This window comes from Balaenoptera musculus, chromosome 8, assembly GCF_009873245.2.
Source record: "Balaenoptera musculus isolate JJ_BM4_2016_0621 chromosome 8, mBalMus1.pri.v3, whole genome shotgun sequence".
NCBI classification, from domain to species: Eukaryota; Metazoa; Chordata; class Mammalia; order Artiodactyla; family Balaenopteridae; genus Balaenoptera; species Balaenoptera musculus.
Window position 1 is genome coordinate 21163893 of NC_045792.1, and position 12611 is coordinate 21176503.

Here is a 12611-nt window from a genome sequence, read left to right on the forward strand (position 1 = left end):
AAATTTCAAAATATTCTTTATTTTCTAACAGTTTTTTTGTACTAAGTATTAATTTGAGGAATAGTTGACAGAGCAATGGTTGTTTTGTGGTATATTAAGAATTACACAAAAGTCTAATTTTTTTTAATGTTGAAAATGAACTGAAAACTTCAAATCTACTCTAGTCTCTAGTCTAGAAAGGAAGGTTTTGAAGTGCCATATATCCCACAATGATCTTTCTTTCCTCTCCAGTTAACCATGATTGGCAAACTATGGCTCAGTGACCAAACCCAACGCAATGCCGTGTTTTTGTAAATAAACTTTTACTGGAACACACTCTCATTCGTTTAGGTATTGCACATGACTGCTTTCATGCTGCAATGGGAGAGTTGATAGCTGTAACAGACCATGTGGCCTGCAAAGCCTGAAATATTTACTATCCAGCCTTTTACAGAAAAAGTTTGTGAACCCACAAATTAGAATATTTCAGGAGTTCCCTGGAGGTCCAGTGGTTAGAACTCGGCACTTTCACTGCTGTGGCCCTGGGATGAATCCCTGGTCAGGGGAACTAAGATGGAACTAAGACCCTTCAAGGTCCGTGGCATGGCCAAAAAATATATATATATTTCTATGAAACAAACATCCCTCCAGATCTTGGATCCAGTTAGAAGCCCTTGAGGAGAAGGGTTAGAAGACAAATGTGAATAGTATCAATGTTTTGCCTAACTGGGTCACAAAAAAATCAAGAACCTACAATTTTTGAGGTCTGGCATGTGAGAAGAGAGTACAAAGGAAATCTGGCTTCTTTTAGAATCTCAGCTCTTTCAGGACAAAGGTGAAAGGTTACAAGAATAAATTGTTTCTCTCATTAACAGTACACAGTATATTGATGTAGATGGTTATGGAAGTTAATTAGGTGTAGACCAGGGAAGTTATTCTAAGTTCAAGCTAATAAAATTTGTGAAAGCTTCTCTTTCTCAATCAGGTTTGAACACAAGCATCACTTGATTTTGACAGGTTTAAGACTTGGCAAGCCAAATCAACTCTTATGTCACCCCCAAGGGCAAAGATTGGAAGCTATAAAAATTGTAACAGTATTCGTAAAAAAAAAATTAATAAAAAAAATCTCAGAAAATTATAGATTTTTTTCTTCCTCTTTCCAGTCTAGGGCAATAGTTTATTTTTACCCTGGGAAAAGAACTAATACTATTATTAAAAAAAAAAAAAACAAATAAAAGTTCTATTATCAAAATTCTTAGAAATCATAGAATTAAGAATATGATTACAAATTACTTACTGAAAAAGCAATTTTAGAATACCTGTACATCTAAGCAATGGTAACTGAAAACAGCAAGGTGCAAAAGGATATATGTACCTTTTGTTTAAGAGAGAAGTGGAAGTGGAGAATTCTGAGCCAGATTAAAACCCTATAAGGCCTCAGGCACTGAAAAATTATATCTAGTGCCTTAGTCCCAGCAATCAAACTAAAAACAATACAAAGTCATAAAAAGATATAAGGGGGGCTTCCCTGGTGGCGCAGTGGTTGAGAATCTGCCTGCCAATGCAGGGGACACGGGTTCGAGCCCTGGTCCGGGAAGATCCCACATGCCGCGGAGCAACTAGGCCCGTGAGCCACAATTACTGAGCCTGCGCGTCTGGAGCCTGTGCTCCGCAACAAGAGAGGCCGCGATAGTGAGAGGCCCGCGCACCGTGATGAAGAGTGGCCCCCGCTTGCCACAACTGGAGAAAGCCCTCGCACAGAAACGAAGACCCAACACAGCCATAAATTAATTAATTAATTAAAATTAAAAAAAAAAAAAGATTCAAGAAAAAAGAGCAGCTTACCACGTGTGCTGTTTAAGCAATGGTAGGTTGACTTCTTAAAAAAAAAAAAAAAAAAAAAAAGATATAAGGAAGGCCAAAAATGTTTTGCTTTTTCTAATAATGACCATTTTGGTACTTTTAAAAAAATTACCCAAAATGAAGATTTTAAAAATATGTATTATACAGATTTATTTATATAAAAATCTATATTTATATAAATGTACTTATTTATATAAATATATTTATATATTACTTTTTTTTTTCTGCCCCTGCTTGGCAGATGACAGAAACATGTGCGTAGACAGACTGCGTATTGGGTAATGCAGCCTGGGAGGTGATTAGGAGGAAATGGTCAATCCTACTTCTTTCTCTACAGTGTCCATATGCTGAAGAATTTACAGATCTGCCCAAGACAAATGTACTTGGGGTTTTACACTAACGTAAGCCCATGGAAATCAAGCAGAAGAGAGGGGCAGTTCATATGTATCTGAATAGAACCAGTTTATGAGTCTCATTCATGGCTATTCTTGTTCTATACCCATTTAGAGTCAAAGCACTTGGGCCACTGCTTATTTTCTTATTTGATATATTCCCTCACTTCCATGTCTGCCTGTCCATTAAGTAAATAGCACATGTTTCTCATATGCCGGTGTTTCTCAAATGGTTTCTACCAGAATCTCCTGGATGACTTGTTAAACTAGAGTGTTGGGTACCACCGCTACAGGTTCTGATTCAATAGATGTGGGACGGAGCCAGAGGATTCACTTTTCTAACAAGTTTGTAGGGGATCTTCTGGTTGCTGGTCCAGGCAGTGCAATCTAACATGCCAATTTTCCACAGCCAAACAATTAGAAGAGAACTGAGACAATAAATTAATTTTTAAATTCACTGAAGTAGACACAAGGAAAAATTTTGTAAAAGTAGGATATGTTCATTATGAAGGGATAACCAGAGTAATTGGGGTGGGTGGTCTTGCTTTTGAATAAAATCTGAGATTATTGCCAACAAAAAAAAAAAAAAAGAAAGAAAGAAGTGGAAAGAAAAACATATCTTTGTGTGTATATCATGTATTTGCTTATTTTATATGCAAAAAAATAGGTATATAATATTCCCAGTAGAGTGGAATAGAGGCAGAGCCTGTAGTATTCTATCAGGCTAAGAAGACAGAGATTTAGACTTTGGGGCTGCCAAAGCATCCAAGGCTTGAAAGGACAAGATCCTGAAAAGGAGTAAACAGAAAAGTCTCAAAATCTATGTGTATTTCCCCTCAAGATATTTGCCAACTCCTAAAATGTACACATACGGAAGGAAACAAGCAAAAAGCAGCTGTAAGAGGGTAAAGAGGTGACCAGAGCGATTAACACTCTGTTGCAGCTTGGGAGTCAAAGGTTGGAGTTCAAAGCCCTCTAAGACAGACGGGCCCCAGTAAATATGCTGTCTTTCAGATGACACCCCCAAAGGGCTACAGACTAGCAATGAGGGAAAACCAGAAAGAGACCAACGTTAACAAAGCCTGAAACCCAGCTCAACTCTATCAAGGTGATCTGCACATATTTTGCCCGTCAAAAGCAAATTAAATCCTCTCTAAAGGAAAATAACACCATCCAGAGTCTCTATAACTTTTTATATACAATGTTGGGCATTCAATCAAAATTACCAGGTATACCAGATAGGACCAAATGAGCCCCTGACCCCCTCCCCCCACCCCAAAAAGGGAAAACAGACTATAGAATAGGCCCATAGATTATCCAGATACTGGAGTTTGCAAGCAAGGTCATTAAAATAACTATGATTGACACTGCTCATCTAGGAGAGGTGGAAAAAAAGCAAAGCATGAGGAAAGAATCAAAGGCCAGAGGAACACTGACAATAATGTAGAAACAGATTTTCAGGGGTCCTACAAACCCTCCGCAAAGATGCCAAGGGCCAGAGTCCTCTTTATAATTATAAAAGTTTAATTTATCAATCTTTTCCTTATGGTTATGAACACATTCTCTCCTTTACTACTTTCTAGAAACTTCATTCTACCTTTAAAATTTAGGTTCACAATCCACAGGCCCTCTATAAAGAAACACCAGCTAAAAATTCAGGAGCTCTTTGACAGGGACCCAAATACACTACTAATTTTATTTTAGCAAAACAGTAAGCCACTGCACTAGAATCATGCATTGAAGGGAAGGAAAAAAAAAAAAAAAAAGCCCCCTCCCCACCTCAAAAAAGATAAAACATTTATAACCACCAAATAAACAGCAATACTGCAAATGTGAAGAGGATGTGAAGCTCCTCCTGTGGCTGAGAATGAAAGATTAAAGGAAGAAAATCTGAAAAGACCAGACTTGGGCAGCGGTGGGAAACGCAAAAGAAAAGCTGTATTATAAATGCCAGCTTAGAAGATAAATCAGAGTTACAGAGCTTGTCATCACATTGAGAAACTGTTATCACATCCTCAACCCATAGAGGTTTGCAGCAAAGACATTTCAACAGCTGATCTTCCTCTCCTGGATTTTCCATCTCCAGAACTTCCTCTCCAGGAGCTCTCTATTAAGAAAAGGATTGTGAATAAGTAGAACAGGAAACTACGGGAGATGGGAGGAAAGGAAAAGTATAGTTAATACAGCAAACAAAGAGAAAACTACCAACCCAGGAATGATCCCGGAGGTGCATCACCTAGCAATACCATGGGAGGAGAGGGTTTATTCTGTGAAATATGCAGAATATTCAGTCCGTTGACTTAAATGGAGAAGTCCAGTCTTGGCAGATATTAAACTCTTCTGGAGACTTAGTTTGTCCTGTTATAAACTAAATGGCTCTCTGTATTAACTTTTTCAAGTAATTATTTTCCTTTTCTCAATTTCAGGATTATAATTTATTAAAGTATATAATGTGTAACAATTAACAACTAATACCATAAAAGATTAAAGATAAAAGATAAAGTTAAGTAACATGGGAGCCCAAGAGTTGCCTTGTCTTTGAAACATGCTTCCTACCATTTTATTATATACCTATGACTTATTTATTACACGTCAGTTAAAAATCTTTTTACGTACAACTAGTAACTGAACACTGTGGCACTGGCAATAGGATAGACAAATAGATAAGTGGAACAGAACACAGTCTAGAAACAGACCCATACATATAGACTTCTGGATTTGTGACAAAGGTGATGCTATGTATGGTACAAAGTCTTTGCAATAAATGGGTCTGGGTCAGTTAGAAATACGTACAGGAAAAAACAAACCTTGACTCTTATAAAAATCACTTACATATGGACTGTGGACCTAAATGTGAAAGGTAAAACAAAGTTTCTAGGACGTAGTAAACAATAATACATTCACAACCATAAGGAAAAAGAGTGATAAATGGAGCTTAAAGTTAAGACTGTCTTTTCATTAAATGACACCATTAAGAGAGTAAAAAGGTAAACCACGGAGAGATATTTTTACAATACATGTAAAAAACCCCTACAGATCAATAAGAAAAAGAAGAAAATCCAATTTTTTCTTTTGAATGGGCAAAACAAGTGAAAAGGCACTTCACAGACAGCTATAAGCATTTGCTAATGTGCTCAAAATCATCAGTCATCAAGAAAATGCACTGTACTCACTGTATTCACCAGAATGGCTAAACAAACAAAACAAAAAAGAAACCCTGATAATAATGAGTGGTGAATGTAATGATGAAGATGTAGAGCAGTGGTAGGAATGAAATTTGACACAACCACTTTGGGAAACTGGTGGCAGTATCTACTATAGCTCTATACAGCTGTGATCCCGCAATTCCACTCCTAGATGTGTACATCCCACAAACTAGTAGGTATGTACACCAAGTGCTATGTTCAAGAATGCTCATAGCAGCCTTATTTTATAATAACCCCAAACTGGAAATATCACAAATGTCCATCACCAGTAGAATGCATAAACTGTGGTAAATACATGCAATAGAACATTACACAACAATGTGAAAAAGCAAACTACAGCTACCTGCATAAGTTTGAGCAAAAAGAAGCCAAAAGGAAGTACTCATGAATTCATTTCTATGTATTTCAAACATAGGCAAGATGATTCTAAGGCATTACACCAAAAGCACAAGCAATAAAAGCCAAAATAAATAAATAAATAAATTGGACTTCGTCCAAATTTAAAACCAAATTTAACACCATCAACAAAGTGAAAAGATTACCCATGGAACAGGGGAAAATATTTGCATATCATATATCTGATATATGATAAGGGATTTACACACAAATATTAAAAAAAACTTATACCTCAACAACAAAAAAAACATGATTGAAAAATGGGCAGAAAATTTGAAAATACATTTTTCCAAAGAAGATATATAAATGGCCAATAAGGACATGGAAAGATACTCAACATCATTAGCCATTAGGAAAATGCAAATCAAAACCACAATGAGATACCACTTCGCACCCATTATCATGACTACAATCCAAAAGATAAATATTAACAAGTGTTGGTGAGGATGTGGAGAAAACATGTCTTGCTGGTAGGAATGTTAAATGACATATAATTGTTTTAGAAATCAGATGCACATGTCCTCAAAAAGTTAAACATATGACCCAGAAATTCCACTCCCAGGCTTATACCCAAAAGAAATGAAAACATACAGATACACAATAACTTGTACACAAATGTTCATAGCAGCATATTCACAACAGCCAAACAGTGGAAACAACTGATGAAAAAGTAAAATGTAGCATTGTAGGCATAAAGTCCTTGATACATGCTAAAACGTGATGGACCCTGAAAACATTATGCTCAGCGCAAGTCACAACAGACCACATTTTGCATGACTGCATTCACATGAAATGTCCAGAAGGCAAGTCTATAGAGATAAAAAGTAAATTAGTAGCTGCCTAAGGCTGAGGGAGGGAGAACTGGGAATAAATGGGAGCGACTGCTAACAGGTATGGGACTTCTTTCTGGGGTGACGAAATTGTTCTAAAATTGTGATGGCGGCTGCACAACTCTGCAAATATACTAAAAGCTATTAAATTGTACACTTCAAATGGCTGTGTGGTATGTAAATTACATCTCAACAGAGCTATCAGAAAAAAAGGTAAGACTAAACTTCATGATGATTATCAGAATGATATATCACATCTGGGGTGAAAAAATGACTGCAAAGGGACACAAGGTGGGGTTCCCTGAGGGCAGGTAATGTTCTCTATCCTCTTCTGGGTAGTTACAAAAATAAATACACTTTGTAAAAATTCATTGAGCCTCACACCTAAGAGGTATGCACATTATTATACCTATGAAAAAATTTCAACAACAAAAAACTTTAACTTTATATATCAAAAAATCTCAAAAAAGCTAAATTAGGCATTATTTACCTCCATTTTAGAAATTAGGAACATAAGGAAATCTAGAGGCTAAAATGACTTGCTTATGGTCATAAGTTAATGACAGAATTAAAGCTTGGCTCCTATTTGTAAACAATGCATACCTAAACCCCCTCCTACTTACCATTACTACTTTTATCACATTATCCTGTTTATCTCCTTCACAGCACTTAGAACTACATAAAGTGATTTTTACTATCTGTTAATTTTATTACTCTGTCTTTCCTCAATAAACTGTACTACATGAGAGTAGGAACCTTATCTGTTCAATACTATATCCCCAATACCTAGAACAATGCCTAGAACAGTACTGGGTGTACTTATTAAGTACTAGGTGCTTAACAAGTACCCAGAATGAATGAAATCACTATACCCCCAACTCTTTCCTATGGTTTGTCTTTGTGAAGGTGGAAATTCACTTTGATATTTGTTGGAATAGTGACTAAATGCAAGTTTGGCTGTATTGTATCTCAAATATAGTCACCAATATATCTTAAAGATGGTTAAAAGAATGATAAAGGAAGCTAAATAATTTAACAATGATGAATTATGGCAATGCAAAATGTCAGAATGGTTCTATTTAATATTTATGACATTTCAAATAATGACTTCAATAAAATTTTTTTTCAAGAAAATGACAATAATGAAGTATGGAAGTTTCTTTTCAAACAAAAACTTATAGGTTTATCTACTAAATATCATGATTTAGATATGACCAGAGTTACTGCATTTGAATGAGAATTTAGCATAAATTACAAGACAACCATGCAGAGTTTAGGACAGCCTGGAAAAGCTTTATTATTAGAAAAACAAAACAAAACAAAACAAACAAAAAAACAAACTGGATGTCCTTTGCCTTAGGATGACTGATTTAAAACTGTCTTGACAGGCATGCTCTATATTCTTTCTTATGTTTTATCTTCCTTATATTCTTTGGTGCTTCTTTACTTGAGTACTTTTCTGTATTTAAATCATTAATATTTTTATTATACATCCTAAATAAATAAGATTGAAAGATTTAGTAAATAGCTATTCTCTAAGAAAATGTATTATGTAAATGAAAAAGTGCTATCCTTCAATCTTCTCTTTAAAATCAGAGCAGTATCATACATTTCTTTAAACTTTCCTCTCTTTTTTAAATTTATTTTATTTATTTATTTTTGGCCACATTGGGTCTTCGTTGCTACACACGGGCTTTCTCTAGCTGCACTGAGCGGGGGGCTACTCTTCGTTGCAGTGCGCGGGCTTCTCATTGCAGTGGCTTCTCTTGTTGCAGAGCACGGGCTCTAGGTGCGTGGGCTTCAGTAGCTGCGGCATGCGGGCTCAGTAGTTGTGGCTCACGGGCTCTAGAGCACAGGCTCAGTAGTTGTGGTGCACGGGCTTAGTCACTCCGTGGCATGTGGGATCTTCCCGGACCAGGGCTCGAACCCGTGTCCCCTGCATTGGCAGGCGGATTCTTAACCACTGCGCCACCAGGGAAGCCCTAAACTTTCCTTTTTTAAAAAACACACATTAGTATATTCCAGATATTTTTTTTACAGTATTCTTCCTTTAAGAGTATTGCTTATACTCTTCACATGGTGCTTAGTACATGTTACCTCACTTTATTAATATTTTTAATGTATACATCTCACTTCTGTCAACCACACAGCCTTCACTCCCATGCATGCTATGTATCTGCCTTTCTAAAACACAGCACAAAGTAGGTGCATCACAAATGCCTGCTTTAACTGATGAAAAAGCACCTAGAGTGGTAGAAACAGCATCAAGTTGGAATTCAGGAAACAAGTTCTATCCTTGTGTTATGGTCTGCAAATAAGTCTCTTTACTACCTCTGGGCTTTAAACTAAATAGTTTCTAGGTCTTTTCTAGCTCTGAGAAATGAGGCTTCTAATGAGTCAGAATAAAATCCAGTTTTTTTTTTTTTCTATTTCTTCTCTTAGAAATATTATTTCCAATCATCTTGCAATTGGAATGATCAGTTTGTGGATTTCTAACAGTCTTTGTGACTTCCTCCTCTAGCTACCCATCTGCAAGTTATTCTACCCACTGCTCAACAGCGTCTCCCCACCATGGTAGGCTGATGTAAGGAATGAAAATAAACCTTAAATAAGACCATTAGCTATTTCCAACAGAAGTGAATGGCGGGTCCTACCAGTTGTCAGGAAAGCAGGTATTAATTTAATTTTATAAATAATGTAGATTTTCATGTTATCCCCTAGATCCTACTGCTTAGGAAGGAGCATAACATCTTATTTTGCTCAATACCTTTTTTCTTTTGTTCTCCCCACTATTTCTTGTTTGAAATTAGTATATTCTAGAGTTACTTTATATAAACCACACTCTCTAAATCCAATGTATCCTTTCTATATATACAATGTAGCATTTTGGTTACCTACTGCCTAGGACATAGGCTCTTCCAAACATGTTACCAAAAACAAACAAAACACTTCTACTATGTGTTGTGCATTTTTTTAATATACTGAAATTAAATTTAGAGACAGTTCCAGAAGAGTTTAAATAGTCAGAATAGTTTAAAATGCCTTTAATTATCTAGATGCCTTGAAGTTCTTACATATCCATAAAATGCTTTTGTTTAAATACTAGAAAGTATTGAAAACGTGTTTTTGTTTATGGAACCCTGAATAGTGATAGGAATAAATTAATATATACAGTCATTCGTAATATATAATAAGGGTACACATAAAAATATTTGAGTGCTTAAGTAAATGAAAGACAAAGAATATATGAGCCTTGTATGGTTGAATGTGCCTTAATCGTGTTTATGATGTAATTCCACCAAGTATTAAATTGGCAATTAAATGTAATTATTCTAGATAAGACAAATAAGATTTAACAGTAATAAGAAATACTATTAGCTGATGACAGAGCAACAATTTTGAATCCAGTGTCAAAAAGAAACTTTTACCTTTCTGGGCTTTCATTGTCTGTTCTTCAATTTGCCTCAGACGTTCCATTAGCTCTTCCTTTTCACGTTCTATTCTTTCCTTTTCCTTTTCTGCTATTTCTCTTTTCTTCTTTTCATTCTCTAATTGCGCCCTTGAAAGAAATTACAATTGTGCTGTCACAAATTAATATATGCAAATATTCATATGAAGCCTAAGTACTAGCTATGGATCAACTAAGAAGAAACTACAGCATAAATATTTTAATTAAGAGTCCTCATTATACTCAGATTTGTTCAAAACTCATATAGTTAAGAATATAGGACTACACTGTTAACATACACAATTGTGAGGTTGCAAAAAGTTTAGTCAATGACTGTTTAAAATGAACTCTTGACAGTAAATTATGTCAGCACAAAACGAGTTAACTGCACAGCTGCTATACCCAAGGACACGCCTTCTTTAGATTAGCAGAAGCCCTCCACTGGGGGAAGTAACAAAGGGTTGAAGGGAGTAAACAAGGCTGTTTCACTTTAAACAGCAAAATAACCTGGGAGGGCAACAATTTTCATCCATTAACAATTAATTAATAGAAGTTTAATTTCTAAGGTAGTACCAACTTATGCTTAGATACAAGATGACAAACCAGTTTAATCTCCTTTGACAAATCCCTTAGAATGACAGTATGTATCTAAATATAGCCAAATTCATTCATCAAACATCTACCAAGGGCCTACTGTGGGTCGGACTCTATGTTGAGGGCCAGAAGTATAATGATGAATAAGAGACCCTATGTTAATTCTCAGATAATACTGTCTACTTTAATGGGAATAATTTTCTCTCATTAAAAAAAAATCGGGGCTTCCCTGGTGGCGCAGTGGTTGAGAATCTGCCTGCTAATGCAGGGGACACGGGTTCGAGCCCTGGTCTGGGAGGATCCCACATGCCGCGGAGCAACTGGGCCCGTGAGCCACAACTACTGAGCCTGCGCGTCTGGAGCCTGTGCTCTGCAGCGAGAGAGGCCGCGATGGTGAGAGGCCCGCGCACCGCGATGGGGAGCTGCCCCCGCTTGCCACAACTGGAGAGAGCCCTCGCACAGAAACGAAGACCCAACACAGCCAAAAAAAATAAAATTAATTAATAAAAAAAAAAAAAAATCGATTACGATTTCATCTGACACTTACCTGAATATACCTAAATATTTCTAAAAGACACTGCTGCCATTTGATGTCAATTCTGAATTTCAGGCCCAAACCATGTAGTTTCTCAACCTGCAGTCTCTGATAAGCTTACCAGCAAAGTTTTATTATCAATTCCTTACTCAGTAAACCTAAACTTAAAAATTCCTACAGCTCCTAGTACCTATATGCCTCCAACATGAAAAGAGAATCAACCCAGCTTTGGGATAAACAGGTACAGTTGTGGCAAGTCGGCAAGAGATAGACCCTTAAGTGTAAGGGTGACCATACCTCCCCAGCTGGTTTTAATGAATCCTCACAGCACTTAATAATCTAGGGCTTGGAGTTCATTCATGCAAGGGGAGCTCCACCTCTGTTCTAGAATTCCCTACAAGGTACTTTCTCAACAGCCAGGAGTCAATAACTAAGCACCCCTCTGCCGCCAAGACTTGGACTCACTCTGCAGCACATTCACCTCTTTCTTCCTATCCTATTCAACCTGTAAGAGTACACACAGGTAAAGAGACGTAAGAATTTGGGAGCCCCCACCCCTCTAGAAGACAGGGGTGCTTGAGGTTTAAGGAAATGTTTGAGTTTCCCAACTTCCTTGAGCAAAGCAAGGGCCTGGTGGCCTCCGCAGAGGCTGCTGACCTTTCTGTCCTCTTTAGAAAGCTGAAAAGGCAGGCTTGATTGTGAAAGCAAGAGCACAGTACTTTTCAAGGAATTGCTAGCATAGCCAAGAGCTACTTTTTTTCGTGCCAGGCTGTCTGCTACTCTAAGATGCTGAATAGCCTACCCCCAACATTCACCAGCCTCTGCTCAATCAAATCCAGTGTTGCCACAGTTCTCCAAGACAGTTAGTTACCTTCCTCCCTCCCTCCCTGAGGCCCTGAGACACTGTAGGAGGACTTACACCACAAAACAGATCTCAAGACCAAAGGCTGTAATAATATTCCATGAACTCAGAACCTTTCAGGTCCAGCTCTGGCACACAGATGGCCCCTTCTGGAGATAGGCACTGGTGTTATTTAGCTTTTCCCTATTGATGTTTCATTTTTTCATCCTCAAGGATGGAGGGAAAGGAGATATGGAAGCAGGAAATAAGACAGAAGGTAACAAGCAAGTTGGGGGGAAAATTTAGTCTTTGTACTGAAAAATGGAATAAATGTATAGCCGATATTAACTTGACTATAATATTTAAAGCATTTTGCAAAGTTTACTCTGCTGCGCTCTTATGAGGCTTGTGTCTCATATCTTAATAAGAATTCTCGCCTGACTACAGCCATCACCAACTAACATCCCATTCAATTAATACAAATGCCTTTGGCTCTCCACATTTCTTAGTGATACCTAGTTTTTGCA

At 37.0% G+C, this 12611-nt stretch overlaps 1 protein-coding gene across 2 annotated transcripts in view; it reads right to left on the reverse strand.

The window, feature by feature from the left end:
- RDX (radixin) overlaps nucleotides 1-12611 on the reverse strand; it is a 98271-nt gene that overhangs the window by 39233 nt on the left and 46427 nt on the right. For both annotated transcript variants that reach the window (XM_036860184.1, XM_036860183.1), the window contains exon 10: nucleotides 10095-10225. In XM_036860184.1, the coding sequence (XP_036716079.1) occupies nucleotides 10095-10225 (131 nt within the window). The remainder of the gene's footprint in view (nucleotides 1-10094; nucleotides 10226-12611) is intronic.